The sequence below is a fragment of the Pipistrellus kuhlii genome, unplaced genomic scaffold, assembly GCF_014108245.1.
Source record: "Pipistrellus kuhlii isolate mPipKuh1 unplaced genomic scaffold, mPipKuh1.p scaffold_m20_p_10, whole genome shotgun sequence".
NCBI classification, from domain to species: Eukaryota; Metazoa; Chordata; class Mammalia; order Chiroptera; family Vespertilionidae; genus Pipistrellus; species Pipistrellus kuhlii.
In genome coordinates, this window is record NW_023425405.1 from 35,759,588 (window position 1) to 35,780,551 (window position 20,964).

Sequence of the window (20,964 nt, forward strand, 5' to 3'; positions counted from 1 at the left end):
GCAAAATGTTCCTTAAAAAAATACTTCTTTGCTCGCCCCCTCCCCCCTCTTGTAATGGGCTAGCCATGCTTTATGCTGGCAATTAAAGAAAGAGAAGGTCTGCAGAGATCCAATAAGGCAAAAAGGAAAATAGAAATTGGGAGCTGCATAGATGCAGACCTTTACATGTTATATGTTGAGTGTTGCTTTCTATGCCTATATGCATATGTGGCCTGTTTATAGCACTGCTGAATAATATATATTTAGGTGTTTTGGGTGGGCTTTTTTTTTTTTTTTTTTGGCCTAACTACAAAGACGTTTAGATAATTTTTAAGTTTAACCCCAAATTGTTTCAGGTAGAAAGAAATACTGGAATCACCCTGTGTGTGAGTAAGAAAGGGGCAGAAATCCCTCAATAACCACTCTGAATTCTAAGCTCAAAGCAATTATGGTGGAGAGCTGCCCTCCCCATCAGCCTCTGTGTATTGCTAGAGCAATTAGACAAATTACGCTCCTTTCAAAGGGCGCTTCCAGAGATGAGAAAATGAAAAACTTGTGGGGGGGGGGAATTTCCCCTCTTACTACATTTTTAAAAAATCTGAAATGTTTGCAGCAAGGCAAATAGTAGTGCCTTGGACTCCTTGGTGTATGATTATAAATGTATCTGAGCTCTTTCAAAGAGAGGGAAGGATCCCAGGATTTGAAAACAACGATGGGCCTGAATCAGCAGGCCAAGCAGGCAGGTGGGGGGCATTATTCTTCTGCCAAGAGGGGGAATTGTGGGGTGGGGGACTGGAAAAAGAAAGCACTGCGGCCCTGTGTGGGTTTCATTTTATGCGAGATAATGCTCTAAATACAAATCTTTTCTTCCCCTGCTTTACCACTCTGGGTTTGTTTTTTTTTTGTTTTTTTGTTTTTTTTTGCAGGAAGGAGTTCCTTCTGCTTTGCTTTTACATAAAACAGTGGCAAAGCAGGTTCCAAAGGATGGGAAATTGAATCTGTTTGCAGGGATTGCTCCTTTGTGAAGCCTTCTTTGAGGCAGAGAGGCAAGACTTGCTGCAACCTAGGCCTGTGCGGGTCCTTCTCCCCACAGGGTGCATCTAGGCATCAACCGTGTGGTCAGAGCTTCAGCCAGGTCTGCAGCTGTGCTCCGGGCCAGGCTTGCAGGCGTCTTTCTGACTGTCATTTAGTTCACCTGCCTCTGTTTGCGTGGGATACCAAGGGCAATTGTATATTAGAAATTACAAGATACAGGAGATATATTTTACAGCTGGGAAGTCCTCCTCGGCAATAAATGTGACAAGAGAGTTTTCTTAAAGGTGGGGTGGGGGGGTAGGGGGGGTTGGAGATTAAAACATAAAAATTACATCCTGTCAGCTGAGGATTTCTAAGAAGGTTCTTCCAGGGTTAGGAGAAGAGACCTGAAAAGGCACGCTGTGTGCCCCGTGGGGAATTTACCTGTGTTCTCTCCCTCTCCTTCCCTAGTTTCCCTCTCTCCAGGATTCCTTTATTTTTCTTCTTTCCTTTCCAGCCTGCCAGTGTGGACCAGCTTGGGCCTTAGGGGGACTCAGAGTTTGGAAAGGTCTTTAGGCAACACCCTGCCTGGTCTAGGTCAGCTCGAGGACTTCAGCCTGCGGTGTGGGCCTCCCGGCTCTCCCTCGCGTCATGCCCCTCGGGCTCTCCTTTCTTAGGAGTTTTGGGTGGCTACGCGCAGTGTTCTGCGCTGGCAGAGAAAAGGATGAAGGGGACAAGTGAAGGCATCTATTTCCTGCCTTTCTTTCTTTGCTTGTAAGGGTTTTAGGAGTTTCCATTACACCAAAAGCCAGAGTTTTCTGTCTAGGGAATCCAGCGGGGAGAAACCCTGGCCGCCGCCTGCCAGCGTCAACGTTCCCCTGCGCGGGCGCCTCGGGGTGCGCGTTTGGGAACGTGGAAGGGGCGCACTGATCATCACAAAGTCACCGGCTGCCTGGCTGCCCCACGGCGGCAAGGATGTGCTCGGAGCATGCCTTCGCCCTTTCTGCACACAGAGAGGGCAGATGCTTTCCCAGCCGCCATCCCAGGCTTTGGAAAGGGGATCCCTCTTAACTATTACCCCGCACGGTCAAGCCGATGGAACTGCGAGTTTGGACTCTTCCCAGGAAGTGGGGGGGGGATTCTTCTTTAAAGACACCCCCCCTCCCACCTCCAACCTTGACTCTGCTTGTTGTTACAGACACCGAAGCCTTGCGAGGCGGCCAGGCAGGACGCCGCGTGCAGACTTGGTTTCAGGATTCCTCCCCTTGTGCTAACCTCACTCCTTCCACTCGCAGTGGCCTCTTCTCTCGCGCGGTGTGCTTTTTTTTTTTTTTTTTTTTTTAACTGGGTCTGGGAGCCGTGGACAAAAATAATTCTGCCAAACCAGTCTGCAGCGGGTTTTCCCTGGCACCATGGGGATTCTCCCAGGGGGATTTAACTCCCTGCAGCCCTGCGCCCTAGGATGTAAAAATAACAGATCCTCCGCGAAGGCTAAAAATATCTGTGTGATGTTCCCCTCCCGCGCGCCCCCCCCCCCCGCACCCTCCCTCTTTCTCTCCATTGTTTATTCCTACATCTAATGTAAACGTATACCCGCTCCACCCAGATTCCTTGATCCTTGATCGACCCCACTTTCCTGGCCCTCCGCCTGCCTCTCCCCGTCCCCAGGAGACCCCGCTCTCAGCCCAGTGCTCCCAAGACGTCAGGCCCACGCCAAGCGTTCATTTTCTTTTCCGTGAGCCTCGTCACACACACCCTCACACACTCAGATCCCCTCTTTCCAAAGCCCAAGAGGTCCCCAATCTGCTGGCCCTGCTGCAAAAGATCAGATAAATTAGCCTTTGTTGGAGGCTCGTGTTGGGCTAAGCAGATTTCTGCCCGTTTCCCCCCTTCCTCTCCCCCTCTTCCTGGCGGCCACCTCCTTGTGGAACAGGGGCGGCCTGGGCAGCCGGGAGAAGCCGCATTCCTGTGGGTGCCAGGCGGCTCCAGTCCGGAGCCACAGGGCCTGAGACACACACAGAGGAACCCGCAGGCCTCTGTGCCCTTGATCTCGCTCGCTCGCTCGCTCTCCCTCTCTTCGCGGGTCACCCACCCGGGAGCCTTTCCAGCCACACTCGGACCCACCCAGGGCTCGACCTCCATCCACCAGAGGCGGGCTGACCCGCACACCCACGCAGCGCGCACACGCCCTCTCTCCTGGTGGCACCGGCCAGGCCAGGCTCTCTCCCCGCCTGATCCAATCTTCCCTTTCCCGCCCCTCATCCCACAACCCCAGACGCGCCGGCTGGCCTCCTCGGGCTCCTTTGATCCCACCGGACCGACGCCCCACGGCTCGCGGCGGGCGGCGTCGGGGCCGCGCCGTCCTGGGGAGTCGCCCACAGAGCGCCGGGGCCGGCCCGCTCCCTCCTCCCTGCGGCTCGCTCCGGCCTGGACACCAGTGCGTTCCCTGAGCCCCCAGCCCCGAGCGCCAGCAATGCCTCTTGGAACGATGCCCCCGCCCTCCCTAACCCCCCTTCCCCATCCCAGCATCTCTAGGAGGAGAGGGACTTGTAGGGCTACCCAACCACACCACCCTCCCGGCCCCATCCCCGCACCCCCTCGGAGGGCGCACCTCCCACTGGCCACTGGGATCCCGCCAACCCCGACCTCTCCAACCCTCCCGGGAGGCACGCCCTGAGGGCAGGCGCCCTCCGCACCTCCGGGAAGCGCGCCACGCCGGCGGCTCCGCCTGTGGTCACCCCTCTCCTCCGCCCCAGGCACCCCCTCCCACGGCGCCGGGCGGAGGCCTCCCGCCTCCCTCCCTCCCGGGAGCTTGCGGAGGGGGCGCTGCCGCTGGCTCCCGCCCTGCGCTCGGGTTCCCAGGTTGCCGGCGGTCTTTGCAGGCTGGACTGGGTTTTTGATTTTTTTTTTTTCAGAGTCGCAGCGAACTCTGGGGCCTCCAAAACAGCCCCAATAGCGGTAGCACATGTGGGATTGGCTAAATATTTTCCTACGCAGCCCTGCCAGCCCCCTCCCCAGCCCAGTACGCGTTTTCTTCTGCATCTGACAAACTTTGGGTCTCCCCAGGCCCTGGAGGGACTGGGTGGGGGGCGAGGAGCCCTGCCTTTCAGGCACTCTGGTCGCCGGCTGTAATGTAATAACCTGTTTTATAGGCCGAGCTCTAACCGTGAAGATAGGAACCGAGGGAATTTACATGCATCTCCCTCTCAAGGAGACGGGGAGTCCCGTTTTGCAGCAATTAAATGTTTCTGCTCTTTTGTTCGCTGGGACTTCGTGTTGCTTCTGATTTATGGGGATCCGTAGGAGTCTCTTTGCCAAAAGCGCATGTATTATTGAGTCTGTTTCACATCCTAAACCAAGATTTATATAAAACCGTGAAATACCACACATTACGACCTTTCGCCACAGGAAGGAAAAAATGGCTCATAACATCATTCTACACACACACACACACACACACACACACACACACACGCTCCAAGTTCTGTAATGATTCTCTGTCAAATCTCCTCTATACACAGTTTAGTGTATTTTTTTTAAGTCAGTGAGGGTGACGAGCAGTTAGCAGTCACAAACTATGACTTATTTTACAGCTCACTCCCCCCCCCCCTTGCAAAGGCGAGAAGACAGAAAATCTGCCCATGGAAGCTTATTGTCATCCAAAGACTACTTCTGCCCCCTTGCCGTTTGCAAGATAGACAAAGAGAGGCGGGAGGAGAGGCAGGATATGGACTCAACTTTCATCTATAAACAGGGGTCACTACACAGGGGACATTTCATTATTGCCCTTAAATTCACAGAAGCTAGGAAGCTGGCTTGCCACCCTGTGGGATGGCCCTGGCTAGGCAGTACCCAGGTCTGTGAGGTGATGGGGGTTGAGGGGGGGGGGGAGAGAAAGAATAATCACACACGTCCTGGAGGCTGGAAGGGATGCTCAGGAAATTCTCTGCGCTCCTGGTGGGAAAATTGAGCTCCTGGGGATCTCAGGGCTTTAGGTATCTTTAACTGAGATGTCCCTGAGGGAACCAGAACTAGACTCCAGAAGTCTCAGCCAGAGCAGGCCTGGTCCTCCTGGAGGCAACAGCTGGGACCTGGAGTTCACTTTCACTCTGGGACCAGCACAGCGCCCCAGCCTCTCTTGCTCCAACTCTCCAACTCCCTTTCTCTTTGGTTCTTCCATTTTGTAAAGATGACTCACCTTGCATTTTTACAACCCTCTCTGGGGGCAAGGACAGTCCTTTCCAAAAAAATTCTGGAGTTTCTGGATTCCAGAAAGAAGCACCTTAGTGACTTGTAGCAAAAGCAGCAGCTAGAACTGGTTTATGTGTGTGGGGGTGGGGTGGGTGGGGGGGTGTCTAATTAATAAAAGTTAATCATAGGATTAAAGCCAGTAGCCAGCCAAGCAGAGTGGAGACAGCTTCCCAACCAGGCTTGATTTAATTAGCAGCAATGAATACATTTTCTGCTAATAACCTTTAGGACTCTCTGTGATGTGTTCCCTGTGAAAGAGAATGGCGATGGAGCTCAGGAATACTTACATGCACCCAGAGTATTCGGTACTAATAACAAGAGACTGCAAATTCATTTAAGAAAATGTTCATAAACAAGTGACAGGCACTCTGAGTCCATGCTGGTGGAAACAATGGTGAAACTGACAAGTGTTCTTTGCTTGGGGGAGGGGCACTTTTATACAAGAAAATGCTTTAGAGAGGGTGGGGAAGGACAAGGGTTTAAAAAAAGAGAAAGCAAAAAAAAAAAAATTATTTCAGATTCCAGGCAGCAGCAGATGCAGCAGCCCTTGCAAACACATCAGCACCACACATATTGAAGATTTGGACACGTATTGCTTCAGACCACTGATTTGCTATTTTTTTTTTTAATTCCCACTCTTCTTTTTCCATATGAATCAAACAGTCTTTTGTCCTTCAGGGTTTGATTTGATCGCTACTGTTCACATTTCACTTTTGTATTTTCCTCTTCCTATACCATTACTCATTGAGTGCCCTGTGAAATTACAATCGTACATTTTCAACTCAGCAACCCATTTGCAGTGCAAAAATAGGGTCTAAATAATGGCTGAATTAGCCCTACTGGACAGTTTCAGATGTAACACTCTGTAATAATTATATTGCAGGCTGGATTAGGATGCTATTATCATAATCTGGACGTTTACAATTATCTGTAATTTGCAAAGATGCGCCAGGTCTTGATTACAGCAGCTTTTTTTTTTTTTTTTTTTTTTTTTTTTTTTTTGTATCACGCTAACCATCACTAAACAGTGACAGTAATAACAGCTAATTTTGCTGGCAATATAAGAGGTGCTGGGGTGTGCAAACAATTTCACACCTGGATGTGCTCACTCAACCAAGAATATAGAGAAAGAGCTTCTGCCCTGAGACTCAGAAAAATATTCTTCTCTGCTTCTGTTCAGTATAGATTTCTAGACCTGATCATTGCTTAAGAGATACTCACTGGGGGTAAGTTTTTATTTCTTTCCTACTTCAAGGCACAGTTCATACTTATCTTCTCACACTTTCCAAGGCCTGTGTGTTGCTGTTGTAATTCATTATAGACTGCAACTTTGCTTTACAGATTTTGCAATTCTGATCTTTTATCCCTCCCTGTTAACAGTAAAAGGGTTGCCATTCTGGTGAGTAAAAGATTCAGGTGAGAATGGGATCCTTAAGAACTCGCTTTGTCTTTTTTTTTCTTTTCTCTTTTCTTTTCATTCTTTTCATTTTTCTTTTCTATGTTGTTGATGTATTTGGTGCAACTTGTGACTGGAGGCTGTGGAAAGGACTGGGTTTCTGTAAGGTGTGGAGGGAGAGCGCTGGAGATTCCAAGCTAAAATATCTCTGCAAATTGTTACTCAGCGTTAGTCCTAGGCAAAACCATTGAGGTCTTTATATGTGGCCATGGTTTCCAGTTTGGGGGCATGGAGGGAGCAAATGGAGCTTGGGAAAGTGCTCCTTTACTACCACAGGTATGCGGACATTTGCAAAGGCAGGTGTAGTCTTATCTCTAGATTGTGCAGCCCCTTACACATTCTCCACTCTGGGAGAAAGTTGCAGGAGCAACTGGCCTCTGAAACCCTCCAGGGCTCCATTGCAGGGCCTTTGCCTCCCGCTGTGGGTGGGGGCAGGTTGGGGAAGGGGCGGGCTGCCTCTCCTAGAGCTACTGCCTGTGGGGCAGACCTTGGAGTTAGAGGAGCATAATTGGCTGAGAGGCAGAAGTCAGGTATGGAGCCCAGAAACCGGTGTGATTCCGGAGGGCGCCGGGAAAGGCTCTGTGCTGTGCTATCTATAGATGACGCTGTTTCCTGACGCTGTGCACGCTAGCAGCCTCTGGAGAGGTGCCGGGCTGGAGCCTGAGCAATTTTGGGCTCCCTCACCCGCGTGCAGAAAGGCCTTTCTCTGACGCCAGCGGCAACCTTAGGACTAAATTGTGTCAAAAGATAATGAGATGCTTATTGACGCCGGGGAGAAATTTCCCCCTCCACCCTCACCGCCCAAAGCTATTGTTCCCTTTCTTCCTTTTTAACCTGGGAAATGTGGTCAGATCGAGCCCTAGAACTCCGGGGAAGTGCGAACATGGGGAGGCGTCCTCGCAGGCTCCGAGACTGGGTGATGTCTTTTGCCCACGCCCCTCCTACCAATCCCTTTCTCAGCCACTAGTGCAAGGGGGTCAATACCGTCTAAAGTGCGAGAACATTAACCCTTGAGGTTCAGAGAGCCCAGGAAGCCCAGTTTCCAAGGAGAGTTCTGGAGGGGACCCCTCTTGGCAGAATTTAATCAAACTCACATTAAGAGAGAGATTGATGCAAGCCCATCAGGACAACACCTCCAATGTGTTAAAATGCATTTGCTGGGTTTCCGAATTTCATGCACTCACCAGTGGGTTAGCCTGTGTCTGGTGGATTATTTTATTTTATTTTAAGAAAAATTAGTGTTGGTTTCGATGTATGGTAGCTTTCTCTCTAACGTAATTTGAATAATTCAGCAAAGCCCCACTACCAGCTGTACTTCTGCAGCCTCTTCCATTCTTTTCAGCATTATAATTTTGGTTAATTTTCAATTTTAGGTCCTACGTCTCTGCAATCTGTGTATGAATAACAGAATAATTTCCCTCTTTTGTTTCGCCTTTCCTGTTCCTGAATCTAAATAAAGATGGCTTTTTAGTATTAAAAGTGGAAGAAAATTACAGGTAATTATCTTTGACGGTAAAAACGCTGTAATCAGCGGGCTACATGAAAAATTACTCTAATTATGGCTGCATTTAAGAGAATGGAAAAAAACCTTCTTGTGGATAAAAACCTTAAATTGTCCCCAATGTCTGCTTCAAATTGGATGGCACTGCAGCTGGAGGCTTTGTTCAGAATTGATCCTGGGGAGCTGCGAACCCAAAGTTTCACAGTAGGAAGGGGGGAAAAAGAAAAGAAAACATTTTTCCTAATGTAACAATGCGAATGCTAGAAAATGACAAGACTGATCGGTTTTAGACCATTCTGAAGACTGACTGAGGGTGGAAGTTGCTCAACAAAAAAAGGAACGGGTATATTGGTAAGTCGTCTTTGCTTTGTGTCTAATTATAGTGACTGTCCTTTTGCACGGCTGTATGTCGCTGTCATTATATGGAGCACTCTGAGTGTCTCTATTGACTTCTGATAAATGGCTCAGTGGTTTCAAGGTTCATAATTTGAAGGATGCCCAGGTCTGTAGCCATTAATTCTCGCAGTATGGGGCTTCCTGCTTGTATGACGAAAGGACTTTTCATTTCCATTATTTCTAAGCTTTCCACGAGACCGGAGGATGTATTGCATCCAGGAGTGTGCTTTTCCTACCTAGCTAGCTTGCAAATGGTTGTAACATTAAATAGTCAAAATTGTGCGTTTGTTTTCTATTTTCTCATATTGTTCTCCCCCCCCCCCTTTTTTTTGTTAAAACGTGCTTGCAAAGAAAGACAAATACAGCCGTATTCTTTAGCTGAGAAAAGGGAGAGGAGAACACTCAGTTTCAGCACGAGAGGTTGTGAGGGGATAGATCATTCTGATTTTTTTTTAAATAGAAGAAATTACAATAAAAATGTAATATAGAGAGGAAACTGGGAAAACGCCCATGGTTTATGGTAAAGCACTTAAGACAAAGGCTAATGCTTCAAAATGACACCTTTTGCAAGCATTTGATGTGTATATATGGGGCTTTCCATATTAGGAAATGGGAATTCTTTTAAGAATGACAGAAAATATGAGAGGGGAAGAGGAGGGGGTGATGAGATAGAGACACATAGGGAGAAATATACAGGACACTTCCAGCATTTTTGTGGCTTTTACTCCATATATGAAAGAAGACAAAAACATACAAAGTATATGTACAACTAAAATTCAACAATATATACAGAAATGTTTCTTGATATAAACGTCCCTATTAGCTTAGTGAATGCCACCAATTCACCTAGTAAAAGTATCAAAGCAATAGAACCATGGTTTTGGTTGTTTCCTCTGTCTTTCCTGATTCTAGTTCAGAGTTTGGGGTGGGGGAAAAGAGTGGTTTTGTTTTGTTTAGACATCATCATTCTTGTTCATTGCATTTTGATAAAACATGCAGCGTTCCCTTTGTGGCAATCTTCTAATCTCCGCTGGTTTTTCCTTTTTCCTTTAGAGAATGGCTATTATGTGAGGGCTTTTCTTTTCTTTTTTCTTCTCCTTATTTATTTATTTTTGTCAGTCTGGGGTTGGTAAATAAAAAACGTAGGAGTCTGAAATGCTTCTGTTTCATCATGTAATGCCTTAAGTTCATTAAACAAGTAAAACGCTGCCATGTTTGCACAGATTCTTCTGGTGTGTGTGTGTGTGTGTGTGTGTGAGGGGGGGGGTGTCTGTAAAAAAAAGTTGTTTTGATAGATACTCCCAAAGAGAAGAAGAGGCTCAGGGCCTGGATCCCAAGGGGTAAGGGAAAATATACTTACAGTGAGAGGTTCAGGAGCGCTGGCATAGTAACCAGCCTCTTGCTCTCTCCCTCCCTCTCTCTCTCTCTCCCTAAGATGCAAGATCAATTACAGAGGCTGCTCCAGGGAAAAGGCAGATGAGGGAAGAAAAGGGAAAAGGAAAAGAAAGGTGGGAAGAAAGGAAAGAAGGGAGGAGGGAGGAAAAGAAAGGGAGCAGTGTGAGAGAGAAACGGAGACAGAGGGAGTGGGAGAGAGAGAGGTGTGTGTGCACAGACGGTCTAGTGGTCAGATGTGAGTTCTCCTGAGCCTGCTCCGTGGGCTCGGCTCGGTTTGGCAGCTGCAAGCAGGTCCCGGATCCTCCTTGCCTGGTTCAGTCATTTCCCTAGGGTATCGATTTCCCTCGGACAACTCACATCATCTGTGGTCTCTGCATCGTGTCCTGGTGTGGTGAGGAGTACCAGTGCGAATAGCTGGGCATGTAGCTGTTGGGGGGCATACTGACGCCCTTGGCCGAGGCGGAAACGTCCCACACCGGAGGCAGCGCCGGCGAGCGTGGCGATAGGGCTGCTGAGCCCGGGAGAGGGTCGCTCTCATGCGGGTTACTGCCCTGCTTCAGCAGTTTCTTAAACTTAGAGCGTTTGTTCTGAAACCATATCTTCACCTAGAACGAAGAGCAGTGGCAGTCGTTAGGCTCGAAAACATTCCCCTTGCCTTAAGTTGAGGCGTTGGAAGCAATTATTTAAAAGAATAGTAATACTAATAAATCAACCCCACAAACCCCAAACCCTCCAGTCCCTGCTTTGCTCCACCTCTTCCTTCACCCCCACCCTACCCGCCCATTTCCTAGGTATCTTGTCTGGATACTTAAACTCTTCAGTTGGATGCAACAGGACTCCAATATCTTCTAGGTGTAAAACAACAGCATGAACAAGAATAAAATAAGAATGAAGGCGCATTAGCTAGCTGGGTTCAAAGTAAGTTTAAAGAGGGATTTTTAAAACAAAACTTTTCGGATCAAAGCCAACTGAATGCGCACTTTCTGATCGTCTCTTTCTTAAAAATATATTTACCAATCCCCAAACCTGGCATCTCTATGCACGTAGTGAGCACATGTCTATGAATAGATTAAAGCCTATGCCTTTATATCCAAATGACTCAAATATCTTTATGCATATACTGCACATGCCACACACTGTGCACGGGGCACCTTTCTCCCTTCGTAAATACATCCCCATAATCCTGCAGAGATTAGGGACTGTACCCCTCTCTCGTTCCCTACTTTGTATGTTGCTTAAGTCAAGCGGTGGTCAGCAATCATCACATGATTGTTAGTGTGGCCACTTCAAGTCAAAGGGCCTCTAAAAATTAAATGGAAATCAGGAATCAGTGATGCGAGACTATCTAAGCTAACATACCAGGTCTCCCTTTCCTTGAAGAAGGAAATTCTAGGGTGCTACTTCCTGTACCTTTAAAATTCCTTAGCCACAGGAACCTGCTTTTCCAAGAGCAATACAAGTTCCTGAGTAGCAGGAATCCCTTCCTTCCAAGCCTCATGTATTTCCAGAGGCAAAATTGCAAAAGAAAGCAGGCTGCATTGAAAAGGAGAGCTTAGGGGCATCTGTTCTAAGGCACCACGCAATCATTCCCCAGCAAGAGTCTCAGAAAACCTGGAGGTCCCTTTGCTGAAGATCACCCACCTCACATGAGGCCTACCGCCCCACGCCACTAAGTTAATCGACAGGGACAGAAACCACAGGTGATTGCAGCCTGGCTTTATGACCAGGGTCTTAATATACCTGCCTAAGCCCCTTCCTGTGAAGTCTGAAAGGGCCCATATGTCTTGCAAATTAGTAGGGCAGCAAAACCTCAGCAACTGTACTTAACTGAGGCTTCACCTGCTGTAATTTGGGCAGCACTTCTCTTTGATCTCCACCTCTGCCATCGCTCCCAAGTTCTGTGCTCTATGGAGGTACCTCTCCAGCCAGTCACCAGGATGATTTAGCCACTGAGCTTAGGGCAATCTTCAGAAAAACTCACCTCACCCATCCCAGGATGGATAGCTGGCACCTTGGTCCCTCAACACAAAATCCTATTGGAGCCTATGGCTATCTCCCCTCTTCTTTTCACTTCATAATTCTATGCCAACAAGCTGAAATCCTGACGTCCCAGGACCCACAAAAGAATGGCATTATCTATCTATCTACAGATACATGTTTTATTCTGCCTCCTGGCCTGAATATCTTTTTCTCTTTCTCTTTCATGTTGTTGTGTTTTGAAATAGGACTCGAATAAAGGATGAGCTTGGTCACCAAAGGACACTAGACTGGGGTGGGGTTGCCGAGGGTTGGGGAGATGTGCACATCCAGTCCAGTATTCATTTGTTCCAAACTGCGCTGTCCTGGGGCAAGTTCGTAACCGGAGCAGAGGCATGTGTCATTAATCTTCCATCCTGGGTGGACTAGGCCAAGAATTCCTCCTGACGCGCTCCCTGCCCGATGGATAGATCTGCAAGCGGGGGGCCAGCATTTCAGGGGTATGCGGGCTTCTCGGGAATTACCTGTGTTTGTGTCAGTCCTAAGGAAGCTGCCAGTTCCGCTCTCTCCGGCAGGGCCAGGTACTGAGTCTGTTGGAAGCGATGGTTTAAAGCCTGGAGCTGCAGGCTGGAGTAAATGGTCCGAGGCTTCCGAATCTTTTTCCCTTTTCCATTGAACCTGATTTCCCCGTTTTCGATCACTGTGGTTTTTTGTTGATCTGCAAGCAAAAAGGATACAGAGGAGCGGTCGGTCGCCCGCGAGGCCACGGCTGCAGTCTCCCTGAACAGGGCCGGGTAACCCAGGTTCTCCCCGAAGACCGATAAGGGTTTCATCCAAGGCGTCCCCAGGCCACCGCCACCCTGCCCTCCCCGGGTTCACGGGTGCTCCCAGAGGTTGCAGAGGCTTTGCCCGGCCATGTAAAGGCTTTGCTCTGGCTCTGACAATCCGCGGAGGCTGGACGCAGGGCGCCCGCGGTCCTCGGGGCGAGCAGCCGGGCTCCCGCCGCAGAGGAGGCGGCGCCGGCCGCTCTCGGGGCGCCGGGCGGCCGCCGCTCCCTCCGCAGAGCCAGGCCCCGTTCTGGCTTCCCAGGGCCTCACGCTGAGCCACCCCGGTGATTACGTGGCCGGTTGACCAGATGTCACTTAGTCCTAAGCCTGGCACCTCCAAGCCCCTTGACGTCTTTGAAATGATTCCGCTGAAAAGAACCCAAACCCCAACCCAAACACAACCAGACGCTCAGACCAGCTCCCGAGCCAGCGGAGCCTCGCACGGCAACTCCGTCACCCTTGGGTGCTGGGAACCGTCTGCCCGAGGCCCTCTGTTTTGTCTCCACGAACAAAGGAGCAGCCGACAGTGTATCCAAAAGCCAGAGGGAGGGGGCCCGGCCGGTGGTGGGGTTTTGGGGGGGACCCCCTCCAAGCCCGCCGGTGGAGTCCAACTGTCACCAGCTTAACCAGAGCCAGAGAGGCCATGCCACCTTCCCTCCGGGTCACCGAGGCGCACGGGGCCCCCTGGCTGCCCAGATTGGATCGGGGAGCAAAGCGCGCTCCCCAGCTCCGGCGCAGAGGTGTCCGGGTGCTGCCAAACCCAGGTCCCAGCCCGGGGAGGGGAGGGAGGCCGGCCGGGGCGCACAGCCCCGCGGAGGGCCAGCTCGCGGGGCGAAGCCTGCGGGAGCCGGAGGCTGGGGGAGCCGGGCGGGCTGCGCCTCGGGGCGGGAGGGGGGGACGCTGGGGGGCTGCGGCGGCGGCGGCGCGAAGGGGCCCGGCGGCGGGGCGAGGCCGGCAGGCAGGCGCCAGGCGAGCGGGGCCCCGGCGCATGAGAGGCCTGGCCGGGGCGCGCCGGGCCGCCTGGGGGCGGGGGTCCGGGGAGGCCGGGGCGGGCGGGCGGGCGGGGTGGGGGACAGCCGGGAGGCGGGAGACGCCAGCTGCCCCGGCGGCGGCCTCTCACCTGTGTCGTCCCCTCGCGCCTGGGCGGCCGCGCTGCTGTTGTGGTAGGACTGGAGGTAAGGGCTGTGCTGCGAATGGCTCATGTAGGGGTAGGCGGCGGCGAGCGAGCGGTGGTTGTAGGAGTTGCCGCCGCCCGACGCGTAGGGCGAGCCGTGGTGGTGGTGGTGCTGGTGGTGGTGGTGGTGCGAGCCGGCCGCCGCCGCCGCCGCCGAGTGCAGGCAGTGCAGCGGGTAGTGCGCGCCGGCCATGGCCGGGGAGCTCTGCTGCGAGTGCGGCTGCGGCGGCGCCGGCGGCGGCGGCGGCGGCGGCGGCGGCGGCTGCTGCTGCTGCTGCTGCTGCTGCTGCTGCTGCCCGAACTCCATGAAGGCGGATTTGGACGAGTCCTGGCCTTCCAAGCCGTCAGCCATCGTAGTCATGGTCATCATCAAAACTTTGGGGGCTGGAGAAAGCCTTCTCCCGGGTTTCCTCCACCCTCCCCCCCACTTGGCTCGCGCCGCGCTCTCCCCTCTGCAGCCACCTTAGCTCTTGGGATCCTTGCAAAAAGAAAAAAAAAGAAAAAAGAAAAAAAAAAAAGAAAAAGAAAAAAAGGGGGGGCGGAGGTGGTTCTCCCTCTCCCTCGCTCTTCTCTAATATATATATCTATATATATATTTTTTTAATATAAAGAGATATAGTGAGCGGGGCCTTGTTAACTCCAAGGGAGGAGGAAGGGGGAGGGATGGGAGAGGAGAGGGGGAGGGGGGATCTGCTCTCCCTCCCCCCCTGCGCTTCCCCCCTTGGTTTTTTTGGGGGCTGGTGCAGTTTAAGGCAGAGATTTTAAGGTGGATTCTGCGAAAGTTGCGCGTCTGCTTTCAGACTTGATGCAGACGCCACGAGTCGAATGGTTGGTCTCCAAAGGGCAGCGCCTCCCCATTGGCCAGCGGCCCCCTGACGTCACAGGCGCACGGCTTCCACTGGCGCGCGCGCGGCTCGCAGACTCCTCCGCCTGCCCCGGCGGCGGCTCCAATCCCAGCCGCGGCGGCGGCCCGGCCGGCGGCTCCGCGCCCGCCCGGGGCGGCCCGGGAGGGAGGTGCCTCCGCCGGCCTCCGCCGCAGATCGCGCCCCGGAACCCGAAGCCTCAGTCCCCGATCCCACAGCCCTGGAACCCCCGGGCTGGCCGCCGCTCCCTCTCCGTCCCCTTGCACCCCTAGCAGGCTGTATGTGTTCAGAAGCAATACCCTCTGCATTTAAAGCTAGGGCCCCCCTCCCTTGACCTCGCCTTTTCCCCCACCCCCCAATTCCACTACAGTCCCACGGGAGCGTCCTGTCACCGTGGATTTTTCTAACGTGCTTTATGGAAACCGCAGAGGGAAGAGCCCCCCACACCTGGACCCCACCCCAACGCGGGGAGGTGGGCAAAGAAAAAAGAAAAACTAGACCCTGTTCTGATGAGGTTCCTACCGTTTTTTTTTTGCAGGCCTTACATTAAACAAAAGGGGGGGGACGCACCCCCCCCCCCCCAACGCACCAGCCTGCTCTGAAAGTGAATCGTTGGAGGACTGACAGTAATGCATTTTTTCCTATTGAAAACAGAAGCTACTGTAATGCTTTCAAATATATGCAAATGATACATGCGGTTAGTGGTTTGGCAAATCTTGATTACAATATAAACTACCCAAGTAAAAGTGCCTTCGTCCTAAATTTGTCTCTCGATTACAATTCCAATTGATTTTATTTTATTGTCAACATTGTTAATGATAAAAATAGAGCCGTTTTACAGTTATTTTTACTTTCTGGAAGGAGGCAATTAGAGTTCTAATCAGGAATACACAAAAATCTCCCATGATTAACTGCAGTACTTTGTTCAAATTGCTGCTATAAAATTCAGAACAATTTGCCTGTAATGATTATGGACTGGGTTTATTTTGGGAGGTGGAATAAAAGTGGATATAGCATAAATTATCCTCTAATTATACACCAGTGTCGCCTCAATTATCCTCTTATCAAAACGGTTGTCTAACTGCCGCATTTAGTTTCAATTCTCTCATTTTTTCTATAAAAAGAACTTCATACCTTGTTATTATTAATCCATTTATTATTTGCAAGGGGATTTATATCCGCACATCCAGGTGGTAGAACCACTTCTCTTTCACAAATGGACTGGGGAAAGACACCAAGTTCGGAGCAGCCCAGGGCTGCGGATCTAGCCTCTCCCCTCTGGTCTGGGACCCGCTGGGGTCCGGGCAGCCCAGCAGAGACAGCAGAGCCCTGCGCGCAGCTCGGGCCAGAACACCAGGTAGGACAGCCCGATCCAGATCCGGACCCGGCGCCGATCCAGATCCGGACCCGGCGCCGAGGAGGGCGGGCCGGGCCAGCTCCCTGGCCAGAACCGGGGGGACTGCGGGAAGCTCTGGGAGTCCGTGCGGCCTGAGAATCTGGGTGGGCAACCCATGCGGACCCCCAGGGGCTAGACGCCAGCTTTCCATCTGGGCGCCTTTTCCCGACCAAAGCCGGGAGCTTCTGGCTGCCACAGAAATGCCTGACCTAGCCCCTCCGAACCCACAGCTCTGTGGGTCGTGCATACCAATCAATCGGGGTCTTTCTCTGGGAAAACTGTGGAGGGCTTCTTTGCACTCCGTTCGCTCGGACTCCATAAGTCCTGCGGCCCCAGGAACCTGAGAAATGGACACTTTCGTGGTGCCGCCTTCCCTGTGACTCCAGGACCGGTGGCTGCAGACATAACCGCTCAGACTCTTATGTATTGACATGCTGCTCGGAGCTCCGAGGCTCCAAGTCGGTTTACGCTTATTGGTTTACTCTGCTTGCAACCGGGGTCTCCGGGCTTTGCCAAGCTAGTTTGTCCCTTCCTCCCTCCTTTCCTTCCTTCCTTCCTTCCTTCCTTCCTTCCTTCCTTCCTTCCTTCCTTCCTTCCTTCCTTCCTTCCTTCCTTCCTTCCTTCCTTCCTTCATCAGATGCCTTCCTCAGAGTCTCCGGGCCCCTAGGTTTCTAGGGGTTCTCAGGGCAGCAGTGTTGGGTCTCCTCTCCATGCCCCCACCCCCCTTTCCCACCGTGCTCAACTTCACGAGCCTCTGGAGCCGGTTCAGTAACTGAATTCATTTTTAAGGAGCATACCCTGCTCCCCTCCTCTTACCAAGAGGTACACTTCAACACTCACTCGGACAGGTAACCCGACCCATGCGTTTACAAACCGGCAGAGAATTAAAACAACAACAAAAAGCTTCCAGGAAAAGGAAAGGTGGGCTAGGGAAGGGGACGATGTGCGAGGGTGTGTGTGTGTGTGTGTGTGTGTGTGTGCAGAATGGGAGGTCAGAGGAAGAAAGGTCCCCCTCCCCTGGAGCGCTCTCGGCACACCCGGGCTGCACGCCGAGCTTGTTTGTAAAGCCCTCAAAGCCAGCAGGTACAAGTGGCAGTTTTATTGCTTTATACCCTGCAGCTTGCTGTTAACACGACGAAGGCGGCTCCCCGTGCACGTCTGTGTTTCTGTCTTGGTGTTTGCAGGTGCACTGCCTTTTCCTCGCCGGCTTCCCGGCTCTGGCCGTCCCGGAGCGGGGCTGGTGCTCCGGGCCAGGTCGGGAAGGTTCCCGCGTCCAATCCCAGATCCAGCGCAGCCATCAGTTTGCGAAGTTCCCCCCTCCTCCCCCAGTTTGCGGAATGCTCGGAGAAGTGACCAGGCTGTCCCTGCAGGACAGTCGTCCCTCCTCCCCGTGGGATGGAGAATAGATTCCAGTGTTGTGTTGGTGTAGCCTGCAGCAAAGGTCCTGCAGAGACCTGCTGAGCGGGCCAGATTGGGCTCGGTCTGGCAGGGGCTGGCTGGGGAGGGGGGCGGGCGAGGGGTCCCTCGCCGCTTGAGAGGGGTCTCTGTGTGCTTGCTGGATAGAATCCAAACTGCGGGCTTGCTCATCCCCTTCCCCGCTTAGTCCCGCGAATAGCCAGCGGAGAGCAGGCTGGCCCGCACAGTGTGCCCAGGTGGCGGCTGTGAGTGTCTGCCACGTGTGGCCTCTGCCGTCAGCCCGGGGGGGAAAGGGGTTCTGCCAGCAGCGGCTGGCTGCGGCAGCGGCCTCTCCCCGCGGTCCTTTCTCTCCAATCGATCCCGGCATCTCCGCTTCGCAATCCTTCGCTGGGTGTCGGCGGTGGAGCACAGACCGGCGAGGCGGATGGAGTCGCCCTGGTTTGTTCCATTCCAGCCCGCACCTCCGGCCCTTTCGGCGAGGGGCAGGCGCCCTGGGATTCTTCAGGGCCTGGGGCGAAAGCCACGCTCCGAGGCTCCAAGCTCCCCTGCAAGTCTGCCCGGTACCCCGTGGCTCCAGCTTGGGGACGCCCCGCCAACCCCGCCGGCTGGGAAGAGCAGGATAGGCGAGGCCTCTAAGTATTTATTATTCAAAATAGAAGCCACCGGGAGGACTCAGAGGTCTGAGGCTCTTTTGGGGTTTATAGTAGGTGAGCGTGAGCGTTATATTCAGGAAGAAGTTTGAAGAAGCAGGATTTGAAGCCCAAAGTGCTTTTCGCTTTCTAAGGCGTTGAGGTGTTGGGTCTTGTATCCGGGCTGTCAGTGTTCTGTAGAGAGAGATCCTGACGGGGCTGCCAACACCAGACGCGGTGTCAGTGCGCCCACGGCCACTGTGCAGCCGCGGGCTCTCCGGGTGGGAAAAGCCCTGTTGTGCCAGCGGTGGCTGGGTGTCTGCAGCACCCACGTGGGTCAAGGAATGGGCTGGGTGCTGGGTGCTGGGTGTTGGGTGAGGCGTGCAGCCTCCCCGGGCTGTGGAAGCACTTTCAAGCCCCGCAGGGCCTGGCTGGGTTTGGTTGCTAAGTTGGGCTCAATTATCACGTTAATTCTAAAGAAATTAGACCTGGATAAATAGCCTTTGAATCCAAAGAAATAACGCGGTATTGACTTACATAGCCATGCTTTAAGAAAAGAAAAAAAGAAAAGAAACCCTTCTCCACAGGAGACATGGATGGAAAAAAAATTCTTGCTAGTATTTTCTCCATTCAGTGTAAAATTCTGTTTATGCACATGTGTAGGGAAAGGGTGCTGGAGATCTTGGAAACCCACACTCCCCTGTTCCCTCCCTCAACGCATACACCTGGGAAAGCTGGAGGAGGGCGGCTGGAGGAGAGCTGCCTCTTCGCCTTCCTGAGCCCAGGCTAGGAATGGTATCGCTGGAGTAGCCGAAAGTAGCTATGCAAGAAGGCACCAAGATCACAGCATTATTTCCTCCAGCGGCAAAACTATAATGCCCGTGTTATAATGGCCTCCCCTCCCAGGCCCTCGACATCCAGCTACAAAGTGGCCTCAGATAGAGGCTCACTGAGGTCTGGGGACAACATCGCCCTCCCCTCTCCAGTCTCAGAACAGGAAACCCACCATGTGTGGCCTGGCCCACAGGACCAATGACACCCACTGTGGGCTTCGCACACTTTTTCTGGGCTCTCCCGTTTGGAGAATATTAACTAAGCACCGTCCAACCTAGAGGCTACTGTCTGGGTCTTTTCAAACCCGGAGTCCAGGAGTCCAGGGAAGTTATAAAAAAGGAAGCCAATCAGATCCTCAAATCCCAACACCAGGTGCCTCTCCCTGACCTCACTCCCAGGCTGTGTGAACACCCAGAGCTTTCTTAGTGGAGGAAACCAATATGCTGGGCCTAGAATGGATTGGCAGTGGGGGGTGGGTAACACATTTCTGCCTCTTCCACTTTGGGGATTATATACAGAAGTTTTTTTTTTTTCTTTCTTTTATCAAGCATAGACCCCTCTCCCTAATACACAAGTATCTTCTCTCTCCCAGTTCAGGTGGGAAAACACAACAATATTTAAACAGGTAGATTAAAACAAGATAAATGGTGATGTCTGTCTGCTTAATCTGTTGGGTAAACCAAGGCTGAGCTCCCCCGCCCCCATATTTGCTCTGCTGGGAACTGTGGCAGGACCAAGGGGGAAGGGAAGCAAAGGGTGTTAGAAGTCAGCTTTAATCAAGCCAGTCTTTGGAAACCAGGACCCCTGGCCATTGCAGGGCAAACGCAGCCCTGGAGTGGCAGGGAACAAGCATCAACAGGAAACAGTGGCCTATTTTTAGGCATAATAAGGAGTTAATATAGCTGGCCGTGCCTCTTCCGAAATGCCTCCGAGCATCCTCTGTCTTAGTTCCTCCATCCCTTCATTAGCAGGAACAATCACAGAGCCACAGCCCGGGCTCCACGCTAAGGAGAGCCAGGTTTGGGACAGCGCCTCAGAAAAACCTGGGGTGGAAAACATCCTCTTGTTATCACGTGAGCTCTTAGGTGGGTCTCTTGTTACAACAGAAAAAGACATGAAAACCGCTTTTCATTAGAGAGAGACTTGTTCTGTACCCGACTACCCTTGTGATGTAAATGTTCTGGTGATTTCATACCTGTTCACCTGCACCTTCCCCCCCCCCCTTTATTTTGTAACATCCCAATGATGTACAGGATAAGGTAATTTATTACATTTTTAGCAAAACTTTCCTTAGTGGGCAACCAATTTGAGAGCTCTTAGAAAAAAAAGCGAGGGTTAAAACACACACACACACACACACACACGCACACACAAAACACAAACAAAACAGAACAACAACAACAAAAATACAGCCACACATTCTCCCAATAGTGCCCTTTCTCTTTTGTTTGGGACAGAATCCCTTTTTTGCACAAATCTAAGAGAAAGAAAACTCCCGTCCCCCAATCCTACGCAGCAGAAGGAAATGTGTTTTCCTGTAGGTTTCACTAATTTTGCGCAGAGCACAAATGCTCCCCCTCAGTCCAGGGAGGCTCCTTTCCCTACAGAGCTCAAAGCCTTCGCTTCTTTGAACACACACCTAGGGTGGCGTCCACTTGGACACTTATTTGGGCTCATGATTGGGTTCCTGATCTTTCTCCCCATGTGCTTTGTGGAAAGGGCGCAGAGTGAAAAAGCAGGGGACAGAGAAAGGAGTTAGAGAACAAACAGAGTGAACACGAGAGAACAGTGGGGATCTGCTTCATTTGGAAAGACCCTGGGGTTCAAGTTTCCTTCTCTGTCCTGTTGGCTAGGGA

General features: G+C 51.9%; 1 protein-coding gene across 1 annotated transcript; it reads right to left on the minus strand.

Moving 5' to 3' along the window:
• Positions 1–9,307: 9,307 nt before the first annotated feature.
• DLX6 (distal-less homeobox 6) lies at positions 9,308–14,798 on the minus strand. Its single transcript, XM_036429352.2, has 3 exons — positions 13,917–14,798; positions 12,494–12,687; positions 9,308–10,597 (listed from the first exon to the last, which is right to left on the minus strand). The coding sequence occupies exons 1-3, from the start codon at positions 14,338–14,340 to the stop codon at positions 10,346–10,348; spliced, it is 870 nt and encodes a 289-aa protein (XP_036285245.1). The 5' UTR covers positions 14,341–14,798; the 3' UTR covers positions 9,308–10,345.
• Between the last annotated feature and the right edge of the window lie 6,166 nt (positions 14,799–20,964).

What these genes read in the sequence shown, in the direction of transcription:
- DLX6 (XM_036429352.2), bottom strand. Translation starts at nt 14,340, where the DNA reads ATGATGACCATGACTACGATGGCTGACGGCTTGGAAGGCCAGGACTCG. An exon ending in GGCGCGAGGGGACGACACAG is followed by an intron (nt 12,688 to 13,916) that starts GTGAGAGGCCGC and finishes TTTTGCTTGCAG; the next exon opens with ATCAACAAAAAACCACAGTG. An exon ending in TAGGACTGACACAAACACAG is followed by an intron (nt 10,598 to 12,493) that starts GTAATTCCCGAG and finishes TCTTCGTTCTAG; the next exon opens with GTGAAGATATGGTTTCAGAA.